The 23,819-nt window shown below is 42.4% G+C and overlaps 4 protein-coding genes and 1 long non-coding RNA gene across 5 annotated transcripts; 1 reads left to right on the forward strand and 4 right to left on the reverse strand.

The window, feature by feature from the left end:
• Positions 1-3,277: 3,277 nt before the first annotated feature.
• LOC145708685 (uncharacterized) lies at positions 3,278-4,044 on the reverse strand. Its single transcript, XR_014134849.1, has 2 exons — positions 3,745-4,044; positions 3,278-3,703 (listed from the first exon to the last, which is right to left on the reverse strand). It is a non-coding gene; the product is annotated as an uncharacterized LOC145708685 (long non-coding RNA).
• A 92-nt stretch (positions 4,045-4,136) lies between these two features.
• On the reverse strand, positions 4,137-7,067 carry LOC145708684 (rhotekin-2-like). Its single transcript, XM_081786382.1, has 9 exons — positions 6,899-7,067; positions 6,210-6,377; positions 5,953-6,163; positions 5,759-5,909; positions 5,356-5,553; positions 4,873-5,080; positions 4,667-4,832; positions 4,294-4,376; positions 4,137-4,246 (listed from the first exon to the last, which is right to left on the reverse strand). Exons 1-8 carry the CDS (start codon positions 6,962-6,964, stop codon positions 4,315-4,317), a joined length of 1,230 nt encoding a protein of 409 aa, XP_081642508.1. The 5' UTR covers positions 6,965-7,067; the 3' UTR covers positions 4,137-4,246; positions 4,294-4,314.
• A 2,215-nt stretch (positions 7,068-9,282) lies between these two features.
• Positions 9,283-9,704, reverse strand: LOC145710085 (uncharacterized). The gene is made up of 2 exons (XM_081787772.1): positions 9,526-9,704; positions 9,283-9,484 (listed from the first exon to the last, which is right to left on the reverse strand). Exons 1-2 carry the CDS (start codon positions 9,699-9,701, stop codon positions 9,349-9,351), a joined length of 312 nt encoding a protein of 103 aa, XP_081643898.1. The 5' UTR covers positions 9,702-9,704; the 3' UTR covers positions 9,283-9,348.
• Positions 9,705-9,901: 197 nt separating this feature from the next.
• On the reverse strand, positions 9,902-11,772 carry LOC145709424 (uncharacterized). Its single transcript, XM_081787106.1, has 5 exons — positions 11,659-11,772; positions 10,876-11,112; positions 10,601-10,833; positions 10,156-10,252; positions 9,902-10,108 (listed from the first exon to the last, which is right to left on the reverse strand). The coding sequence occupies exons 1-5, from the start codon at positions 11,770-11,772 to the stop codon at positions 9,968-9,970; spliced, it is 822 nt and encodes a 273-aa protein (XP_081643232.1). The 3' UTR covers positions 9,902-9,967.
• Positions 11,773-16,356: 4,584 nt separating this feature from the next.
• Positions 16,357-23,489, forward strand: LOC145708074 (ras-related protein Rab-2A-like). Its single transcript, XM_081785693.1, has 7 exons — positions 16,357-16,469; positions 17,289-17,390; positions 18,267-18,308; positions 18,829-18,973; positions 22,012-22,260; positions 22,713-23,012; positions 23,158-23,489. Exons 1-7 carry the CDS (start codon positions 16,420-16,422, stop codon positions 23,350-23,352), a joined length of 1,083 nt encoding a protein of 360 aa, XP_081641819.1. The 5' UTR covers positions 16,357-16,419; the 3' UTR covers positions 23,353-23,489.
• The last annotated feature ends 330 nt before the right edge of the window (positions 23,490-23,819 follow it).

A 23,819-nucleotide genomic window follows, 5' to 3' on the forward strand; every position in this document is an offset into this window, starting at 1 on the left:
AAAAGCGCTACGCGGCTTGTATCAAAGATATTTCAGAACCCTGACTGAGGTTTTCGATACAGGTTGATTAGACTGTACTTGTTAGATTCTATTTTCCAACCTTTACTGTACTTAGCGCCTATTCTTTCGGGCACACACGTGTCTTCGCCCGCAGTAGCAGCCCGAAGCAACAGTATTGAATATTCCAAATGCATGAGTTCTGGTTAAATACTTAATTGAAATTGCCGGAGCGCAGTTCTAGCGCCTGAATATTTAAAAGCGCTCGCCCTAGCTACGTGTATACGGTTTTGTCTCGCTTCAATAAATTATATTCAGTTATCTTGCTGGCGTTTAATCTCATGACATAATGTTGCTCGCCATTTTAGGTACAAAACGCGGGGAGGTGTCTGGAACCGACAACTAATTTCGACAAATTTTGCGTCGGAATTTTCAACCAATCAGAAGCCTGGATTCGGCTTACCGGCCAATCAGGAGATGAGTAGCCGCCTACGCGAAATTTTTCGAAATTTTTTGTCGGTTCCAGACACCATCCCCAAAACGCGCCAGCCTGTGTAGAAACCTGAGTATGGCCCCTGAAAGAACTCCAATGTGAAGCAGTGTTACGGCTGTGTCAGCAACCTATCTAGAAAACCTGAGTCAGGGTTAACCTTACCACCACAAACGGGAATTTCACCCCCCGACCACAATGTGCCATATATGGCACATCGCCTTTATTGGCAATAAATTATTGCCCTCTAGAGGCTGTTTTATAAACCGAACCCGAGTCTTATCCTGACCCCGAACCGAAAGCAGACTCTGGAACAGAATTTGAGCCCTAATTCGAACTAAAATTCTAACCCAAACCTGAATAAAATTTCCCGAAAAAATGCAAAATTTTGCCGACTGAAGATATCCTACCGACCACAATGTGCCATATATCATATATGATATATGACACATCACCTCTACCGCCTTCTAGAGGCCGTTTTATTTGTCGAACCCGAACCTTAATCTAAGCCCAAGCCCAAATCAGAATCCGAACCCGAAATAAGACGCAGAGACATACCCAAACTCGAACCACAACCCAGAAAGTCAATAGCTTCTCCGGCGGAAAAAAGGCCCCCCGACCAAAATGTGCCAGATATGGCACATTTTGAATGCATTTGTGTGCCATATATGACACAAGTGTAGCGAAGCTAGATTCGCTTTTCTGATGCATTTGTAGCGAAGCAGCGGTCATTAAGGGTATACCACGTGAAAGGTTGGCGAAAAGTAGGGCCTAAAAGGGGGGTCGGCGAAATTCTCAAGTCAAGTTAAAAATGAGTTACGGGCCTTTTTATGCCTTGGTGCCATATATGGCGCACTTGTGGTCGTAAGGTTAAGAAGTGTTTTCGAACTCTGACTCAGGTTTTTAGACAGGTTGCCGAGGCAAGCTTTAGAATAATTAAGAAAATAGATTGAGATAGCGATTTTTGACTCAGCTTTCTACACAGGCTCTGGCGCCGAGGTTAGATAGGTATGAAAGTCGGATTGGAGAGTATGAATTGGCTACCCTGGTTCCTGACGGCGCACAAAATTCCGAGGAGAAAGAAGCAGATCATTATAAAAATGCGAAATTCGAACTGAAATTCATTTCGGAAGCAGGAATCGACTGGCAGTCGTCCGAGGATGTTTTCTCAAAGGGTCAATAACACACAAACATTTACTTGACTTATAATAGAAATCCTACTGTCGGACAATTTCTGAATTTTAAAAAAGTGCTCTTTGATCGACCCGGACCTTCATCGAGCCACAAACTTACCAGGCGTCAAAATGGAGTAATTTCTAATTTCTGGTAAATAAAGATAAATTCTAAGACACCAAAACTAGGTTTAACAGAGACGCTTTTGTTCGTCGAAAAAGCGTCCTGAACGTCGTGTGCTTTCCACTCGCAGCCTTCGAGAGGCGCCTTTTGGTAGATCATCTGGCATCCCTTGTCGCACTCGTTGATCAAGAAACTGCAGATTTCTGACTCGTCTTCTTTTAGAATTTTCTCGTACGAAGCTCTACGAAAAATAATCAAAAATGAAAAAAGGTCCAAAACTGGGCTCGGGAACCTGTGTAGAAATCCTGAGTCAGAATTTGAAGAGTTAAAATGTTTTTTGCGAAGCCGCTTCATTTCAACTCTTCAGAACCTAACTCAGGTTTTCCACACAGGCTGCCGAGCCTAGGTCCAAAAGCAATGGAATTTGATTCTGATTACGCTAAATATTCTCTAACAATTTATCTGAAGAATAATTCATCAAAAAGAATGAACGTAGGAAGAAAAGAATGAGTGCTGATTACCTGGTACAGATTGAACACCTCCTCCTCCGAAGCTCGTTCGTACAAATATTACCAAGGGAAAATTCTTTGACGGATTTACAAATAGAAAACTTGGCGAAGTTGCAACAAACCCTAACCTAACCGATCTGCTCTGACTCAGGCTGGGATCCGCAGCCTGAGTCAGGATCTCGAAGATCAAAGCGGCTTCGATTGATTGATGAGTTACTTGAGCCTCGATGCGGCTTTGTTTTCCAAAAAGCCGCTGCGCGGCTTTCTATGAAAAATCTTTTCGAGCTCTACATAGGGTTTTTCTACATGTTTCGGAGGCCAGGACTCAGGACTCTACAAAGACTCCCGACCCAAGTTTCGGAGAAAAACATAAACGTTTCTAAGTCTTCTTCGTTGAAGTTCAACTTGTCTCTTTGGAAAAGAAAATTGCGAATCCGCGGCAAAGAGATAAAGCAAAAAGAGTTTGGTACTCATCGGCGCGGAGAAGGGATGAAGCTCTGAGCGCAAAGTGCGGCGGCGAATGTGTTGAAGATCCGGAGTCCACGTCAACACAAAATGAAATCGCGTGATCAATATTCCAGTGGAGTCGATAGCGCCCGGAATGCATAATTGATCCGCCACTGCGTTGATTTTAAACTTTAACTTATTCGAATTTCAATTTAATCGATATCAAGGCGAAACGTAAATCAAAACTCGTAATGCGATTTGACACGATCAGCTTTATAAAACAGCCGAAAAACAAGAAACATTCTGAAAACCTGCTTCCTTTCCTGATCGTTTTCCTTAAAAACTTATATGAATAAGGGGCTCCTCATGCTAACGGCCGAGTTCCAATTTTAAGGATTGAATATTCCTCCAGACTTTGGAAGAATATCTGGTCTAATCTAGACTCCAGATTCTGGAGCTTTTATAATTGGGAGGTTCAAGAGAAATTAACCCGTTAAAATGGGGACCAATTTTTTCTTATGCTGAGCGAAAATCTTGATTGTTTGTCAAACGTTTTTTCCTTTTTATTTGAAGTATAAACACAAGGGGCGCAAATTACAGGGTCGTCAAGGGTATTATCATGTAAAGGGAATCTTCTGGAATGTACAGTACATATCTCGCTAAGCAAGGTGCTGGTTAGTGCTCAAAAGTGTCAATCTGGATGTTGCCAGAATTGCTGACGGCGGTTTTGAACGAATCTATTTTGGATTCAGCAATTTTTCGCGAAAAAATTGACTTTTAGAAGAATTGTTAATGGAATTGTTGTGAATCCATAACATTGTGATGGAGGTTTTCTTTTTCTCGCGCTGGTAGACGTTCTTCCCAAGTTGGAGCTGTTTGGCGGCTGAGCTCGAAGGAGCACCACGATTTTGACGGGCCACGTGGTCGAGGCGGTTTGAAAGAAGAACTGGCAACGATCTCGGGCCTGAAATCCGTAAAAAAATAGAAAAAATGACCTTAGCTTGCCTGAGTCCGTCGGAGGAACTTCGACCCTCCGCACGACGCATCCGGAGGACTTCTTTTGCGGCGCCGCTGGGACTGCAAAATTATTCACTGGCAGCGACTTCGGCTGCTCGTCGCTAATTTTAATCGGCGACAGGGACTCGTCCAAAGTCGGCTGGGCGATTTGGCTGTCGGGTTGGTACTTGAAGCGGAGATTCGGGTCGACTATCTTTGTCGACGTTCGCAGCGGCGTCGCTCTCGTGATGACAGGCTCGGGCGATGGAATGCGGAAGTCGGTTGGGACGAGCTCGATCGTGTCGTCTACTTTTTGATGAAGTCGTCGGTTGTCTCCCCGATATCGTACGCGTTCGCCAGCTTTTAAAGGGTACAAATAAAAGCCCTAATTACAATTTTACCTCTTCGCCGTCATTCATCGTATTATCGTCGCTTTCAGCATCAGAATCTATCCTGAGGATCTGCACGGGCGTAATTGGCGAGTCCAGCTCCTCAAAAGTCATAGGCTTGTCTAAATATCGCGTGTTGGGACGCATTCTGAAATCAAGGAAGACTCACCCAAACCATTAAAGCGCGGAGTTACGAAGGGACGGGCCGGCATACTCGTCGCCAGCGCGGTTTTCCGTGGCGACTCGATCGAGCTAAATCACGTGATTAATTTTAAGCCGTCGCGTGATGGCGCTTTCAGCTCTATTTTTCAAAGGAGCGGTGGGAACCGTTTCCCACGACGAAATATTTTACTTCAAGTCCAATGGGAATTGTTCGAGTGAGAAATTTCTTGCACTCGATTATTTTTAAGAAAACCTAAAAAAACTGAGTCCGAGTTAGAAAGATTTGTAAGCTTTCCGCCGCCACGCAGACTTCCCTGACTCAGGCCTTCTACACAGGTTGCCGAGCCAAGACTGTCAAGCCTAAGACTATCAAAATCTACCTTGATCTTTTTGGCTGTCTCCCGCTGCTAGCAGAGTACACCGATCGTTGCGACATTCTCCGCCGCTCGGCCATGGCCGTCGAGGGTCGTTTCGGCGTGTTTGAGACTTCCGCTGAGCGGCTGCGTCGTTTTTCTTCCGATTTGCTTCAGCGCCTCCACCAATGTACTGCAACAGTTTCAGTTTGTTTCGGAGAAATTAAAGCTACCTTGGAAGTGAAAAGCGGAGAAAGCGGCCGCTGCTCGAGGTCGCCGCTAATGTCGAGTTCGCAGTTCTCGTCGGCGAACTTGTCCCACTTGTACAAGTGCTGCTGGTGCTTCGTCGATGATTTCATCCATTCGAGCATATCCTCTCCGTCCTGGCAGGCGATGACAACGTCGTGTTTCGCGTTTTTCAAGCCAAGGGCATACTGCCGTCTTTTTAAAAATTCATTATTTGAGTCATTTCATCGAAGTCAACATTTCCCCATTTTATTAGGTGTTCACGGGGGGTGTCCACATTTTAACGGATTTTAGCTCTAGGTTCGCTACCTGTGTAGAAAAACTGAGTCAGGATCCTGGAAGAGCTAAGCTTTTCATAAGGGCTCTTTCAGGACCCTGACTCAGGTTTTTCACCCAGGTAATTCAACAGCCAAGTTCTTGTTGGTTCGAATCCGTTAAATTGGGAACACTTAAGAAATATCGTGACTCACCTTCTATCGGATTTCTTGATGATTAGGTCTCCGGTAAAAGGGACTTCCAGGATGACTTGTGATTTAGATCTTGGGTCGATTTGGCACTTGAAGACTCCATTCTTGAGCGAAGCCCAGACCATTTGCCAGGTGCCGCTTTGCTCCTTCCAGAGGTGCACGAAGCCCTCATGAATAATTTCCTCGAATACGGATATCCTGCTCAAGTGGGACTCGCCACGTGCCTAGCATTAACTATTCACCAGCTCCACGTGTTACTCAGTTATCACCCTCTTCTCAGCGTTTTTTCAATGATTCTACTTATTATCTCTTTGCGGGCTTTTTACAGAGAATGCCGAGCCCAGATTTCGGAAACTTCCTAAATCATAATTAAAATTATTTGTAGTCACGTGTTTCGAATCCTCTCCTAGAAGCGCAGCAATCAACAGTGCCATAAATTCGCGGAATCTTGGGAGCACTGTCTGTCGGCTCAAGAATATGCGTTTGCATCCGACTCGTCAAATCTTTCTTCGTGAGCTTCGCCGACGCCCATTTCGAAAACTTCGCAGTTGGCGAAACTGAACCACGAATTTCAGCTGTCATTTCTTACCTTCCATTTACCTGAAGAGAGTTTTTCCTTGAGAGTCAAGTCCATTCCGTAAAAGTCGAGGAAGAGCTCGAAATCGGCGGCTACGTTTTCAAAGTGCAATTTCGTCGGAATCTTCAGTTCCGTCACGTCCTTTCCAAAAGTGAAGAGTTCCGAGTCTTTGACCATCGATCCGATCTTCGCCACAAAGAAACACGCTTTTCTGTAGCTCGTCTTTTTCTTCTCCTTTATATTTTTAGCGCTCATGAAGAAGAGGAGGTCTGGAGCTAACCTGTGGGATGAAAGGAACGCACAAATCTTCGAGGACGATGTCGGCGCCGCATTCTTTGTCGACGGATTTGTTCCAGTTGCTTCTGATCGCCGAAGCGCGCAATTTCGCCGTCCACGAGGTTTTGATCGCCTGGAGGCGCTGGCTCTCCCGCGTCGAGTTTTTAGAAAGCTAGAAAATCCAAAAAATAATCATAAATCAATCACATTTAACTTGTCGTAGGCACTTTTCGTGATGGCAAATTTTATTAATCAGATTAAATTTTATTAATTCATTTCAATGATTGGGGGTCTATTCATCGACTCAGCCATCGTTTTCTAGCCAATTAAACAACTACGGTCCGGGCTCGGCAACCTGTGTAGAAAACCTGAGTCAGGTTTTGAGTAGCTAAAATGAAAGGCGGCTTCGCTGATTTTTAAAATATATGATAGTGATTGTGTTGCGGCTTTTCATTTCATTTCTTCAGAACCTGACTCAGATTTCTTACACAGGGTAGCAACATGTGATTAAAAACCTGAGTCAGGATTTGAAAAGACTTTGATGAACACTATTTGCTTCATCAGCTTTGAAAATCCCGACTCAGGATTTCAACACAGGTTGCGAAGCCCAGCCTTGGATAACTGTAAATTTCCAAATGAAGACTCTACAGTGAATTTCTACTGTATGAAATTATCAAGATCGCCTTTTTTTACCTTCAAAAGAGCTTCAGAAACACGAGTCTCTCTCAGCAGAGCCGCTTCTTTGGTGGTTTCACTCATCAAGAATTCGAAATTGAAACTAGCTTCTCATAAAAAGTAAAACGTGAAATGAGCTTCTTATGAAATGAAAATCTCCCTGTTTGAGATGGAGAGATTTGTGTGCCTTTTTTGAAAGGTGCGCGCTGATGCGTAATTGGCCAAATAAAACGTTCTGAATAAAATGGGAAACGAACCAAACTAGGGTCGCCCACCTTAACTCCGCTAGGGTTGACCACTGTAAAATTTAGCTGGGGCCTAGGCTTGGCAACCTGTGTAGAAAACCTGAGTCAGGGTTCTAAAAGTGCTTTGATTTAAGCCGCGTTGCCGCTTTTTAAAAAACTAAGCTGCGAGGCGACTTTTATCAACGCAACTTCAGAACCCTGACTCAGGTTTTCGACACAGGTTGCCGAGCCCAGACTTGTTCACCAGGGGTTGGCCTTTGTCCGTCTTTAACGATCAAGCTTCTTCTGACTCAGAACTTCTGAGGACTGTCGTCAAATTGACATTGTCAAAAAACTACAATATCATTCTTTTTATAAGTTTGATTTTATTGACAGCAGTACAAAATGACGTTCAGGGCATCCAAGAAAGCTTTGCTCCGAAATGCTCTTCAAAGTTCTGTTTAGAATTTTCGAAATTTCAAATTAGCATAATCCAGCAGAAATGCGATGAGTTAATATTTTATTATTCAAGAATTTATTTTAGAAATTTTTTTCAAAAACTCGGCATCCTTTGCACAAAACTTGACTCGTGGCCTGGAAGATTTTTAATGGAAACTTTCCATTGGAAAGGCTTAGACGCGGCTTTTTATCAAAGATCTTCCAGACCCTGACTCAGGTTTTCTGCAAAAGTTTCCGTGCTCACCAAAGGTCGGGCTTACTGAAAAGTACAAAAATAAAATGTTCTGAGCTCAGGATTCCAGTTTTGATTTAAATAAGATTCGAAAATCTTTTCTTGGAGAAGGGCTTGTAGAAATTCGTCAGTAATTCCGCGCTTTCCCTGGACATAGATTTCTTGCCAAGTCCAGTAACTCCCTTCGTGGCTGGCATACAGTCGACTTCGCCGCTAGAATCGTAGCTTGGATACTTGTTCCCGCTTCCGTCTTTCTTGATACAGTAGAATCCGTCTTCTCGCTGCTTGAATCGCTCCTTGGTGAAATACTTGTCCAGTCCCATCACGCTCGTCGCCTTGTCCAGTCCGATCCAGGGCGCCGTCTTCAGCTCGTTTCCGTCGATGAGGATGAATTTCGGTCCAAAAAGGCGATCGAGCTCGAAAATGTCCGAAAACATTCCTCTGATGAACATGTACTTTTTCGGGAATTCAAACTTTGAATTTCAAAGTACTCAAAATTGATTTCTCGGTAAAATAATTCATTAATTATCAATAATTATCATAAAGTAATCGAAAACAATTGAAATCCGCTCGTAAAGAGGAAACTGCTTCCATTTCTCCGGCTTTCCAGTTTCGAAAATCTCAATCGCCTTTGGAAGATGAGTTTTCACCATTTCGTCAAAGGTCAAATTCGCGAAGGGAAACAAGAAGGAGTCCTTTTCGAGCCACTCGACGCTTCCGTGCCCGTCGGTCACGTGGACAAAGTCCGACAAAAGCCGCTTCACTGGATCGCAAATCACCGATATCACGTAGACCTCGCTAAATTAAATTAATCAAATTATTCTAAAAATATTCTACCTTGGCCACTTATCAAGCGGCGGCTGGATTTGGTGCAGAAATGGGACTTGTTCCGCGGCGGGCTTTTCGTACTCTTTTTTGACTTTTTGAAGAAAGTCCTTGATTCTCATTCCAGCTACGCCTAGCCTGGGCTCGGCTACCTGTGTAGAAAACCTGAGTCAGGGTTCTGAAAGATGATTTACGTTCCAATCTATTTTTGGATTCTAAATCTTCGTCTTTTTGAAAAAGCTGCATTGTCAAATTTCATTATAGATCCTTCAGGACCCTGACTCAAGATTTCTGCACAGGTTGCCGAGCCCAGCGCCTAGCTGAGACTTTGTCACTCGAATCTGTCGCCTAGAGAGATCCTCGCCGGAGTCAGCCCACTTGAATTTGCCGAGATAACCGGCCAGTTCAGCTCTTTGCGGGGCGCAGAATAATATAATAAATATGATTTCCTTATTTTTTGAACCCTGCCGTGAAATTTTTATTGCCGCGCAACTGGAGCTCGCTGTTTCTGCCGATTATATCTGGGTGGTGGAGGAGAAAGAATTGGAGCGCCTTATTCTGAGCTCGGAAACCTGTGTGGAAAACCTGACTCAGGGTCATGAAAAAGTTTTATTGAAAAGTCGCTTAGCGCTTTTTTTAAAAACGAAGCTGCGATGCGGCTTTCTCAGAATTATTTGGCTATTCAGTAAAGGCTCTACTGTAGAGTTCTTTCAGGTCCCGTGACTTTTCTACACAGGTTGCCGAACCCAGGACTTGGTGCCGCATTTTTTCTCGCCAGAAATGATCAAATCCGGGAGTCTCAGATTTCCGCGTTTTTGAAAGTTGGCAACGTCGCGCTCGTCTTCTTCGTCTTTGATCGCGTATCTTAGTTTCAGCAATTAAAAATCAAGAAATGCTAAATTTACTTTTTCTTCTTGGAGGCGATCATTTTCCGCAAAAACTCTTTTTCAACTTGCGTCTCTTTTTTGAGCATTTCCGAGCTGATCTCTTCCTTGATCGCGCGCCATTCGTAAATCGACCTTATTTTCAACAAAACGCCAAAAAACGCAAACGCGGTGATCCAACTCTTTTTAAATCGCATTTTCTCCTCCAACATAAAATTTATCCGCCAGACTTGAGGGTTAGGAACGACCTTTAAACAACCGGCCCGCAAGTGAAATTTCATATTCATTCCGCCAACAATCACAAAAGAAAAAAAAAACAAACTTTTTGAGAAAGTTTTTTTTTAATTAGCAATTGTTACTATACTAGACAAAGAGACTTTTGAGGGTACATTTTTAAAGAGTCCTTTATTGATAAGCTTTGAGCCGCAAGTAGAAAAGTACAAAAAGAGCATTCCAAGATAACTTAATTCAAACCGACTTTTCGCGGTGTCGGACAGCGCTTCGTTTGCCTCCTTCCAGGGTTTCGATCGCGGCAGCCTTCGTCAACGTAAGCTCTTCCACCTATGCACTTTCTGTTTCTCCAAATGTTTCTGCCTCCATTTTCCTAAGAATATTTCCATTAATCTTTTTTGATTTCAAAGCGCTGCTTACCGCAACGCAAGCCCTGTTCCAAGCACTCCACTCGCTCCAAAACGGTCCAGAGCCGCATTTTTGAGTTTCTGTTACTGGCTCGCCGTCGTATTCCATCCTTGATTTTAGATTTATGCGGTTTTTCAATTAAGCTCTTCAAAGCCTGACTCAGGGTTTCTACACGGGGTAGCGTCTAGATTCTAGAACCGACAAAAAAATTCGACAAATATTGCGTGGGCGGCTACAAGTCTGCTGATTTGCCGGTTTGCCGAATTCAGGCTTCTGATTGGTTGAAAATTTCAACACAAAATTTGTCGAAATTTTTTTGTCGGTTTCAGACACCTCCCCTTCTACATAGGTTGCCAAGCCCAGGTTTTTACTCAGGGTCTGACTCAGGTTCAGAACTTGACCCAGAGCCTGACTCAGGGTTTCTACACCGTTTGCCGAGCCCAGTGTCTGGTCCTACCTGCAGAACTTGTTCTTGATGCTGCCTCTTTTGCAACAAGTTGGGCTTCTCTGCTTTGTCCCGTCTGTGCAATATCTGTAGCGAGTCCGCGTTTGTCCAGTGAATCCGTCGCAAGAGGCCTTGTCCCAGTTCGACCAGGGTCCGTAATAAGGAGCTTTTTTCTCCGCGATTCGTTTCTCGCAAAATTTGCCTTGGAAAGGATCTTTGCAGATGCAGGAAGGAGTGGTTTGGCACTTAACAGGAAGTTACAGTCAGCTCTAACGGCGAGATCTTACTTCGTCAGCGTAGCACTGCGCACATTGGCCGCCATTTTTGCAGGGGCAGTTGAAAGTGGCGCAGTTTGTGCCGCTAAAGTACTTTTTGCATTTACACTTGAAGAAGGGCGCTCTATCGATGCTGCTGCAGCCCTCGGCGTTTCCTCCCACAGTCCCTTTCTCGTTGCACGGCGAGTCTCGATAGCACCTGTCGCTGTAATCTGCTCCGTTCGGGCAATCGCCGCAAGTTCGACGACACTGAGTTTGGGCTCTCAAACCTGTTCGAATATCAATCAAAATAAATTATTCCTCAGCAAAAAGAATTTCCGAAAAGCTTCTTAGTTTTATGCGCAGATTGATGTGCCCTGTCCTGGACAGTCTTGATGTTTAAAACGCTGCATCGGCCTTGTTCTTTCAGACTCTGGCAGTTGTCAATCTTGTCAAAGCAGCTTTCTTCTTGAGCAAAAGCGGCAGCTAACAAAATCGAGTTAAATAGCCTCATTCGTCGATTTCGATTATTTCTGAATTTCTCTGAATTTCCGAATGAAGCGGCAAATAAATTGTATTTCAATCGGGGAGATAACTTTTGAGCTGCGACTAATTGCCCAATTTTTAGTTAGAACATCCAGCACTGAGGATGAGTATAAAATTAACGGAGCTCTTTAGGGGGCAAATTATCGGCCACGTCATGTTCCACTTCCGCCCGTTCAATTCTCAGATAGAAATTGGATTTTTCGGGGAATCAAAGTTTTTTAATTAAATTTTTGCATCAATAAAACCAAGTTTAAACATGGGCCATGTTACATGGCCAGTGCGCTCGTGAGAACTGGGGGACAGTGAATTGACACAAATGGTGACGAGTTGAAGCACTTGGGGAGCAGGGACTGACACTTCCAAACTGTAGCACACTGTACACATTCTCTTAACAAAAGTATCTACACGCGTTCTCTGTCAACTGACGTAGCTATTTCGCAAGTCATCATTTTCTTAATTTCGGGCGTTTCAGTCTCTTTTTCAATTGCGGACCTTGAAAAATCTTAAGGGTGTCACCCCGAAATATTTGTTTTAAAAAGTCATTTCAACATGAGTGGAAAACTTGATGGAGCCGCCAAGCAAAGTCAAAGATGATATTCATCCATTTGAATTGAATGGTAAGAGAGTCACTTTGAGAATGGCCTCAAGAAATCAGCATTTTGGAGATTAGGGGTGCTTTAATATGATTGCGCGGCCATAAAGCGACAGCGCTCGCGTCAGGATTTGTTTGGTGTGCAGAATTTTGGAGGGAATTTCGTTCGCTCCTCAACCATTTCACATCTCCTTCTAATATAATCATTCCAGCGACAGCTCCTACTCCAGAGAAGAAGAGATCAAAGAAAATCCACGGGCCCTGTGGGTACCCTCGTCAGTGCAGTCAAACAGGTAAACCAGGAATCGAGGAATTTTGAATAAAATAAGAAAAATATGAGATATAAAAATCATGAGAGAAATCATAGAAGAGAATTGGTTCTCAGGTAAGTCTCCTAAAAAAAAAGAAAGACATGTGAATGTAAAATTAAATATGAAAGGGTGCTAACTGTGCTGAACAACCTGTGCGGAAAACCTGAGTCAGAGAGATGAACCTGCTTTGCGGTTTTTTAAAGCGCCAGAAATTTCATCGATTCAAAATTCTGGCGAAAAAGTACCTCTTTCGGGACCCTGAGTCAGGTTTTGTACACAGGTTGCTGCACCGAGAGACCAATTTTTAGCTTGCTGATTTTTCTAGCTTTAATTGGAAATAAAGATTTATATAAAATTGCGAAGCTCATCTATTTACAGTAGCTGATTGATAGTCAAGGTAGGATCGGCAATAACTGGTTTGGTAATCAGTGGAATGCCACTGTTTGGAGTTTACTAGAACGAAATAATGTCCAAAATCGCGATAGTGGTTGACTGACTGTGGCGTTTTCGTGTCACTTTGTTGTCGGCATGTACACAGCGGGCGCTTAGAAGTGGAAACATCAGGGGCATCGAGAATAACTAATTTGGGACTTGGAGTGGAGATACAACAGTTCACTTCAAATAAGACTAGAGATTAACATGCTCGAGTGCTTTGGGTAATGTAAAACTCTTCTTTTCGAACACTTACAGATTTTTAACGCTCCGCCGCATTTCAAATCATTTCAAGAGGCTGTCCCTTCAAAAAGATTCATTTTTGTTGTCAAAGCTTTTATTGTTGTGGAAAATAGGGAGCTTCGATTTTATCAGGCAAATTCTTCTGGGTTGTCACCATTTCAACGGATTATTTTCTAGTAGATCCAGGCTTGTCACGTGACAAAATTTCAAGAAAAAATCCGACCCTCTCGAATCAAACCCCTAAATTGGAGTCCTTACAGAGACATTCACCTGTAAAAATTGGGGCCCCCTATCTTGTCATCATTTTCCTAGTCTTGTGACCGTAGAAAAAACCCCCTTAGTTGCAAAGTAGATTTTCTTTCATATTTTTGACTTCGAAAAATCTGGTGACCGTTTCCGGGAGCAGCTGAGTTGCACCGGAGCTCGTTGTCTTGTCAGTTGAGCTAATACTCTTTTTTTCTTGGCGGATATGAGCGCTCGAAGGCCAATAAATTATCATTTTTTCAATTTGGCAAACAAAAAATAATTGTTTCATTCCCGTAAAAACTCCAATTTTGCGATAAATATGTTTTTGCTTACTTTCCAGAATTGACGCTTTCGACAAAATTGGCGAATGAATAAAATTTATTCAAGTGTTCTGCGGGCAACTACGACCGCAGGGAACTCGAGGACATTCTCACGTTCTCTGGATTGATGCTTTCTAAGTTCGTGAGAGGGTCAAGGTCGCCATTTTTTGCATAAAAAATTCTATCGAGTGAAAATTTCGGCTCCGCTGCTTAGCTAGGCAATTTTTAAGTTTGGCGTAAATTATTATTATTACTTAGCGCAGATCATATTGCCAATATGATATTGGCCAAATGAAAATTAAGCTCAGCAGGCCAATTTTTACCAAAGCTAAATTGGCTTCTTCGAAAGATTATCAAGCTAAGCTAAACATAGCAGACCCATTCGTCTAAATGGCTAAGTTGAGCTAAACTTGACCCGCAGCTCTTGTTTGACCCATTTTTCTTCATTTTTGATTGAATTTTGGCTGGGTCAACATGCGTTTAATAACTTCGCTGAAAAAGTCGACCGGGGTATTTTGTGAAAATTATCACTTCTCGGCGGAAACGGTAAATTACTTTTCAAAATGCCAAACGCATGTTGAATTTCAGAGCAATTGCCCTTGCGACTCAGACAAGCTACAGTCTCCTTTTTTAGACTCAGAGTTTTCCGAAAAAAAAGAAGAGGCGGAAACGGATGGCGTGAGTATTATTTTGAACTAACGGATCAAAAGGGAGTGTTTCTATGAAAAGCGCCGCCTATTTTCATTTCTGACATTCTGATTGGCCGATTAGGGTTTTTGAATTTTTGAAGAGCGCCACCTAGGTTTGGGCTCGGCAACCTGTGTAGAAAACCTGAGTCAGGGTCTGAAAGATCTAAAATTAAATGACGCGTGGCGGCTTTTTCAAAAACGTAGCCGCGAAGGGACCCTGACTTAGGTTTTCTTCACAAGTTACCGAGTTCAGACCTAGGTTTGGCAAGATATAGAAACAGGGTTTCTTATTGGTTTAAGCGGCTTCCGAATTTCCAGAAGGCGTTTGCACTTGAATTTGACTGGTCCCGGATTCGAAAACTGATGTGGTCTGGGAGTATCTGTTGGGAGTGACAGAAGCGTGACGGAAATTGCTCTCAATGTCGAGATTTTTTAATCTGAAAAGTGCGATAGTGTCTCCGTCCGACAGGCAGCTGGCGACCTTGGCGGCGCACACTTCTCTGACCAGAGATACAGTTTTCCAGGCTTTATGAGAAACTAATCGCTTACCATTAAAAAAGCAAATGGCAGTCCGTGCATTTGGGGTGCGCGGCTATTTCCGATTTAGCGAAATTCGCTCAAAATAAAAAAAAGGTCACACTCGAGTTTTTTGAGAGTATTATTTCCAACCGCAGAGAAGCTTCCTTTCTGCAGAAAAACTAGGTACAAAAATTTACCTCTTCAGTTAGGATTCACTTTATCGGCGTTTCCCGCAACTGAAGGAGACTTTGTTCTAATTGAAATAAGGTAGACAAGAAGAATCGGCAACCCTACTCAGCTTGCCGAGCCAAATCAGTAAGGAAAAACAAAAGCCGCGCTTTTCTCGGCTTTTCGAGGCCGCGAGCGGCTTTACGATTTTCAGCATAGAATCGAATGATTGAAGGGTATTTTGATAAGGCGTCGTTATTCGTGTTTCTCTTTTGTTTATCGAACAGGTAGCTCAAGCAATGTCCGGAACTTGCTCCTTGATAAGGAGCTCTCAACTGATAGAATCAGATCTTTATCGCCCGTGCAAATATTTTCCCCGTTGGCCTTAATCTTCGGGCACACACTTTCTTGTTAGCTTACAAGCCATTCCGAGAGCAACTCCCAAGTGCGACGAAGATTTAAAAAAATGGCGCTTGTTCAACCTTTTCGCCCAAATCAAAAATGCAAAAAACGCTCCCACTCACTCGTTGTCGATCTGTTAGGGTAACGTACGCCTTCTTATCTACTGGGCTCGGCAACCAGTGAAGAAACCCTGAGTCAGGTTTTAAAGAGCTCAAATCAAAAGCCTCGTAGTGGCTTTTTTGAAAAAGGAGCCGCAAAACGGCTTCGCTAAAATCACCATCTTTATCTTATTTATTATTATTGCGGCTTCGTATTCAAAAGAGTAGCTACGCGGCTTTTTTATTTGTCCTCTTCAAAACCTGACTCAGGTTTTCTACACAGGTTGCCGAGCCTTGCTTCTTTACGATGTCTCTTTTTTAACGGATTTGAATTTTAGTGGATTTTTTAGCTCAAGGCTTGTTTTTTATGAATATTCATTCCGTTAAAATGAAGCAAAATTGTTTCATTTCATTCCACGGGCGAGTGTATCTTTCGGCAGCTGTGCCTTGACAGACAGTTTATTTTGGGATCATCTTCTAGCTTTTACCGGGATTTTACATTAGTTCAGCGCGCAGTTTTGCCAAAAAATTATGGCCAGAGCTAACGCAAAAGATTCGAGTCTTTTTTTGAGCTGAGCGAAACTGAGCGGAGCGGCGAAACCATTCCTGACTCAGGGTGCTAAAAGAGCCTTAGTAGAAGCCGCGTTGCTTTTTCAAAAGCCTGACTCAGGTTTTCTACCCAGATTTCAGAGCGCGCTTTTGATCTGAATGGTGAGTTTTTTGGTAAAAAAAAAGAGAGAAAGAGAGAGTTGCTGATTTTTGCGAATCAAGCTCTGGATGTATCAAACAGCGAGCGTGTAAATTTGGCGAGCGTTTTTACGCAGGTGGCCCTTCCGATTGCCATTATAGCGGCCCTTGAAGCTTATATGTGCCTCGAGGTGTGGCAACAGAAATTATGTCTTCCTCGTGAAGAAATGCGCTCTCTTATCTGAGCCCACAGTCGCCCCTCACGAGTAGAGTTGAACAATTTTTCGGATTTCTAATTTGCGCGAAATAGAGAGTATAATTTTGATGGAGATTATCGACGAAGGATGTGGTGACTACGCCGCCCTCAATGACAGGTGACTTCCTCGAGCCACATTTTCGCGGAAGGGATTTTATGATTTCGTTATACACGATCACGAACTGACGTAACCAGTATTGAGAAAGATTTCCGCTCGTCGACTCCTCGAAATCCATTTTTTTCGAAAATTTCGTTAAGAAAGAGAGACTCCAGGGATTGTGACACAACGTTGCATTTTCCTCGCTGTTCCAAATAAAAGACTTGACTGAAGTGAGTTGAGACTTTGGAATATTGGCTTGTCGTTTTTTTTCGAATTATTTAGGCCATTTGAAACTTTTAACCCCCTGACGCGGCGAGTGCCATGCATGCACCCCCTCTTTGCCTACGCAAGAACCCCGTCTATGATTGATTTAAATCATGAATCCTATCTTCCGATTGTCTACTTTTTTCCCCATGTGGAGAGCTTAAGAGATTAGTCTTTTTGAAATTCTATTAGAAAAGTCCGGCGAAAATTGAAGATATTTGACGAAAATTGTCATCTTCGGTGTAAATTCTATGGAATCTAACTTATACTAGTAAAAGGTCGGCAACCTGTGTATAAAACTGAGTCAGGGTCCTAAAGGTCATCAATGACAATTCGCATTTCGTATTTCAAATGCGGTATTTGCCCTTTCTTCGATTTTTGCAGGACCTTGACTCAGGCTTCTACACAGTTTGCCGAGCCCATCAAAGTACTAGAGGGAAATCGAAGAAGGAGCTTCCTGAATGCGTAAAAATGATAAACGCGGCGGTTGAAGTGCGCCGCCCTGCATGTGGCGACGCGACCTTTCCGAATGAAACGATAACATAATGAGCCTCGTTCACCTTCTATTTTCAGATTTTCAGACCACTTGAAAATCATGATGGTCACTTCGATGTTCCGCGCCTCAGAGACCGAACCGCTCAAGCCGCTGCGCAGAAGGTCAAGTTCCTGCAGCAAGTAAGTTATTTATCCGTTCAAATCGGAGTTCTGAGACTTCTGCTTCGAATCCAGTGTAGATAACCTGAGTCAGGGTCCTAAGAAGGCTCGAAAAAATAGCCAAAGCTTTGCGGCTTTATTTTTAATTGAGCTCTTTGGAGAATCTGAGCTAGGTTTTCTACACAGATTACCCAGTCAAGTCCAGAAATCGTCTCATAAAAAATTCAAAGAATCATTTTTGCCCACCTTATTGGTCAAATTTAAATGCAAAAAAGGACCCCACTACTCTGAAAGGGCACACCCCAGGAAGCAATAAAAAAGGTCGTCTTGCACAATCTTGGGAAATTTGGCTGTATTTGGAGTTGATAATGCATGAAACCGCATAAAAATTAGCCGCCCCATAAAACTCGTAAAATTTTCGTGTAATGTGGTTTGATCAGGAAATGGTCTTTTTATTTATTTTTCTCATCGCCAATTTCAATTTTACTAGATCATCTTTGGGGTTAAATTTGTGGCCCGTTTTTGATCCGTTAAAATGGACCAAAATGGAATATCGCTTCAAGTTCAAGCTGGCTTATATGTCAACTAATTCTGGACTTGTTATTTTTATCGGAAAGCAGTTTATTTTCGCCTGGGCGATAAATAACTTCATAAATCGGAATCCAATTTTGTACTTTACCGGAGGCGGGCGAGGATTTACGCGCAACAGTCCACCAATTTGAGCTGAAAGTAAATTTAAAAAATCGATTTGGACGGGCGGTTCCGGTGCGCCAGTCGCCATTACTTTCCTCGCAGACTCCAAACAACTTTTTTAATTTCTAAAATTGCCATTTCAAACAAAGCAACATTTCAACTTTATATTTTTTCGTTTTTTTGATGAATGATCGAAGATTTCAGCCTCTACGACAGATTCGATGCTAATCTTATTTCAACTTTCCGGTGAGTGACTTGGAGTGAAATCAACGAAGAGAGCCAAAGACCCGCACTCCTGCCTCGGCAACCTGTGAACAAAACCTGAGTCAGGGCCTGATAGACCATAAATGAAAAAATCTTATAAAAGATTTGAATGATAGTTTCGCTCTAAGCGGCTTCTTTTAGATCCTGACTCAGGATTCCTGAGTCAGGTTGCTTCAAAACTTTTCAAGAGCCTGACTCAGGTTTACGACACAGGTTGCCGAGGACACGGTGGAAATTTTGAAAGAACGCGAAATTGAATTTTTCTTATCAAAGTTTCGCCTCCTTTGAAATAATTTCCATTCAAAAAAATTTAAATAAAATAAAATTTATTTTATTTCAAAAAAATATTTTCAGTTCGTAAAACAGACTTTGAAGGCAAAAGTCTTTTTTATTAAAAAAAGAAAGTTTATTCGAAAATTTCTGGAATTTTTTCGGAGAAATAAACTTTTAGAGTTCTCGTTTTTTGAAAAAGCCCTTTTCGCGAGAAATAACTTTGATTTAGGCTGAACCAGAATCAACGAAGAACTTCGCTTTTACGGCCAACGAGAGATCGTCGCGATTCTATTCTCATTGCTGACAAGAAACATAGCTTTTCGTTTCACGGATCACGGCGGAAATCGCTTTCGACATCCGATCTTCCTGGACAGGTCAGTTTAGCTACTTTTTTATTCATTTCGGAATGATTTGCCTGCCTCTCGGCTTGGCGACCTGTGTTGAAAACCTGAGTTAGATTTTGAAGAGCCAAAATGAAAATCCGCGGCTTTTTTTATAATGAAGCCCCCTTGCGGCTACGATTTCGTTTTGGCTCTTCAGAACCTGACTCAGGTTTTCTACACAGGTTGCTGAGACCAGGTCCGCCCCAGATCTTTGTAGAAAAGTCGGATAGCGGCTAAAAAAATGATTTGAAACAAAATCAAATTCAAAAATTGGAATTTGAGAATTATTAGCGCCATTCGGAAATAATTTGCTGCAGTTGAACAAATGAGTCGTAAATTAACGCGGCGAAGAGTCGAGTTGAATTGGCGATTAAGTTGCTTTTAAACTAAATATTATGAAAGGAGGCGAGGAGAAGGGCAAATGTCAAAGCATAAACTTGGCTCTGCAGCGGAAAATTTTGTAAAATTTACCCCAGCTGGATCAAAGTTCGCTCCTTTTGATCAGACCGAATTCGCAGCGGCCACTTTTTTCTGCGTTTTTTTTTTCTTTCAAGTTTCTCCGAATCGCGCGCCAGCCTAACTAGAAGTAAGTGCAAGAGAGAAAGAAAACGATAATGGTTATTGGCGTCATCGAAAACTTCCGTGAAACCGCAAGAATTTAATGCAACGTAAAGCCCAACGCCGAACTGGCTACTGGAAGAGCAGATCTTCCTTGATTTCAATGGGACGTCTTTTGGGCTCAACAAACTCTGTAGAAAACTAATTCAGGACCTGAGATATCTTTAATGAAAAGCCGCGTAGCAAATTTACCATCCCAGTCTTTCTCTGCTTTTTGATCCTGAGTCAGGTTTTCTACACAGGTCGCAGAGCTCAAAAGATCAGCCTTCGTCCTCAATTGAAACAAACTAAGGGCATCCCCTTGTTAACTTTTCTCGATTTCCTTGAGTTCTTTGAAAAATCGCGACTTTATCTAGGAAAAGTGTGCGAAAACGCGAAAGCGAACAGGAAACATGGCCGGATGCATTCTTTATTTTTGTGCGCGGCGGCGTTCTCGATAAGAACGTCATCGAGCACTCGTAAATCGTAATTACGCTCACAGCTGACAGCGTGAACATGATGATTCTGTTGAGAATTCCGCGCTTTCCACTTTTCCCGCAAAAAGAAAAATATTTGATTCATGAATTTCTTTTTTTTAAGAATTTGATTTTAATTTTTGCTAACTTAGAACCTACAGCTTGTAGGCTACAGCCACCTCTTATTATTTACTCCAGAATTTCTATTAGTGGAATAAAAAATGTCTGACTATGGAAGGTTAAATTTCTCATACTTCTGTTAAATTTCAAAAAATATCAGAAGATTTAGAATATGGGCTCGACAAGCTGTGTAGAAAACCTGAGTCAGGGTCCTGACTACGCGGCAATTTACGTGGCACAGGTTTTCTACACAGGTTTTCAAGCAAAGCAAAATGGTAAACAAAAAACACAAACAAGAACACTCATAAAGCTTAGAACCTACTCTACCGATATAAAGCGATGATTAGAGCAATTCTGACGTTTGCATTGGAATGCAGAACGTTTTATGTTTTCAGCTTGCGTGGAAGCGCGGTAGGCTTCCGCCGCAAAAAGGTCAAGGTGAACTTGAGGTCAGCTTTTAAAGCTTTTCTGAAGATGAATCATGTGAGTGCCCGTTTTCGCAGTCTTCCCACGGGCGCTGTGCCCAATCACTTGCAATTTCAATTCGTCTCGAAGCAGACTCGCCGATTGTCCCTACTCGTCAGAGCGAAATATTACAGATATCGTTTTTTACGAGCAACATCACTTTTTTTTGCCAAGCGCGCTCCCACATCAAAAAAAAAACATGACGTCCCCGATGCTCTTAGAGATTCTAGATTATCGCAGACGACAGATGATGATAGAAACTGTAAGTCCAAGTTTATACATTAGGGGCTTACTATGATCTCGGCATCCTGTGTAAAAAACCTGAGTCAGGGTCTGATTGATCTCTTGCACTCTCAATTTTAGCTCTTTAGGCCCTGACTCAGGTTTTTACACAGGTTTCCGAGCCAAGGAATTGGGCTCACCCTGTTCTTGGCAATAAAGATCTGTCAATTCTAGAGATGTTCGAAAGGGATTTCCTTAATTTACCATTCAAGAGTCTTTTGCCCCAATTGGTCTTATAAAAATTTAATACAACTTCGGTCTCCTTGATTTTCTCTGACCCTGGATGTTTAATCCTTCCGGTGAGTCGCTCGATTCGGCCGACGACCGCGCTCACTTCTTTTGAAACAAGTGCTTTTTAAAATATAAATTTTGATGCTCTCGATTATGCAATTTCTTATTTAAATTCTTAAAAAACCCGTGCAAGTCTCGAACAAGCACGCCAAAAAACAAATCGCAGTTGTCAGTGATTGATTGAAGAGGATTTATCTTTTTCTTCTTCGATTTCACTTTTATCATGGAATTTGCCAGCTACAGCTTTGGAGTCTTTTTCCAAGCGCAGGTTTTTATGATTTTCAAAGAGAAAAAAATAACCAAGAGAATACTTCTTACTTTCATTAACGTAGCCTATCCTGGTCTCGGCCACCTGTGTAGAAAACCTGAGTCAGATCTTTCAGACCCTGCCTCAGGTTACTAGGGGTATTTGCTCTCGTATCAGCACTCCCTCCTGCCAACCTGGAGCAACCTGAGTTCAAAACCTGAGTCAGGGTTTGAAAAAGAAAAAATGAAAAGCGTAGCCAGAATTTAGAATTAAAATGGAGTGATAATTTTATTTTCTTATGATAATTTTCGTTTTTTTCAAACCCTGACTCAGATTGATAAATGTTACAAATTTCCAATTGACAAATGTTTTTGAGTTATCAACTGGAAAATTTGCGCAGACGCAGTTGTCTATCTAAATATCCCTTTTCAATAAAGCCATGGTTGGGAAGACGGGGGCAAACCACATTGCGGCTATCGGATTTATCATTTCGAAGTGACATTTGAATTCGTGTGTGATCTCGCTCCTGCTTTCTAACATTTCGTTTTCAGCTCAAGAAGCAAAAGTCAGAGAAGAAGTTTTCGATCATCAGCCAGTTCCGGCCGAGCAAGCCCGAGCGGGACATGAAGATCATCTTTTGGGGGGCGGAGCAAGTCGGCAAGTCAGCACTGCTTGTCCGCTTCGTCACCGGCAGATACATTTCCGAGTACTCCAGCCTGGTCAACTACACTGTGACGAAAACGATATCCACAGAGTCAAATGTCGACGTCAAGCTAGAGGTCACCGATCCGACTTCTTGTGTAAGTACTTTTTCAATTTACTTAAAGAAAAACTATTTTTTTTTTATTTATTCACTAATACTTTTATACAATATGCGTCGCCATTTTAAATGAGCAAATATTTTGGGAGGTGTCAATGTTAACGGCTGGGTATCCTATTTTTTGCATGACTTTTTTGGTAGATGAGAATCTCACCAGATTTGAGTTTTTGCGCGAATGAGAAGCCTTGATTGACCTTCAACTGTCCAGTGCTATTTTGACTCGTGAATTCTGACTTGTGAACGGAATTCCTTTAGCAACCGTCCTTGCCATTTACTCAAAGACAGCAGGCACACATACTCAGCTCTTTTTGAATATGTATCGCTTTTTCAGAAGCTATGCGGACAAGCCTACAGTAAAAGTCTTTTTAGGCAAAGTTACGAATACTTAATTTTAGGAAGCAGAAACTCTTCTTTTATAAAATTGGAATTTAGGCAAACTCCGGATTGTTAAAAAAGTCGTCCTTCGATTTACTACTGCTTGTGTTTGACTTAACGAACGCCTCGAGCTTCCGCTGGATCAAGGAACGCGCGGAAAGAGTCAAGCACGACATGAAGAACAACTTAAGCGTCGTTGTTCTCGGCAACAAAAAGGACCTGAGCTCGAGGAGAGAAGTTTCGACGGAAGAAGCGAGGTCCTTCTCGGAAGACAACAACTGGGTATACTTTGAGGTTTCCGCCGCCGAGTTGCGAGACTCCGAAGAGGACGACGAGGAGTTACAAGATCACGACAAGGTAGTTGACCACCAGTAATTTATGATCTAGAATTTTCGCTAGAATTGCTTTAGATTCAGTCGGAACTCTAGCGAAAATTAGTCAGTCAGCAACATAAATTGCTTGTATTCGATAGTAAGTTCGATTTATAAATATTTCTTCCTAGAGCGTGTACGACGCGCTGCAAACCGCTGTAACGGAGCTCTTCCACTTCCGCCGCAATTTCGGAAGCCAAAAGAAATCGAGCGGGATGTCGAAAGGAGGCGACGAGAGACCTCCAAAGCGACGATCCTCCACAGTACAGTACATTTACGAGTTCGCAAGCCACGCTCGCAAATTGACGCTCGGCTCGCGCTCCTGAAAATTAATAAAGAAAACGCTTCAGCCAACAACAAAGAAAAAGTTCAATTCACGCTCCAGAATGTTCAAAAATGCTCGTTACTGTTCCATAGTTCACACTTTAAAGATCGTCATTTACTTTAACAAAAGACCCTTTCATAGATTGTACAAACTGAATATATATAAACTCAAACAATGAACGTTGTCATTTATTCGGAATAATTTATCAAACCAAATTCTTCATCCAATATTTGAACCTCTATTACCAAACATTCACGTGCGGCGGCTCAGATGAAACGAACAGAAAATTTCTCAACCTTTCAGCATTTTTCCAACTCGCAATCGAGTCCTCCTTTTTAGACGGAATCCTTTTCCGGTTTGAAAAGAAAAAGCTGGGGTTGAAATCAAGGAAGACAGCCAAAATTCTTCATTTCAAATATCTTCAAATACGTGATCAGAAACAAGACAAAATTGATGAGGTAATTGACT

This window comes from Oikopleura dioica, chromosome XSR (genome assembly GCF_907165135.1).
Source record: "Oikopleura dioica chromosome XSR, OKI2018_I68_1.0, whole genome shotgun sequence".
Lineage (NCBI taxonomy): Eukaryota > Metazoa > Chordata > Appendicularia > Copelata > Oikopleuridae > Oikopleura > Oikopleura dioica.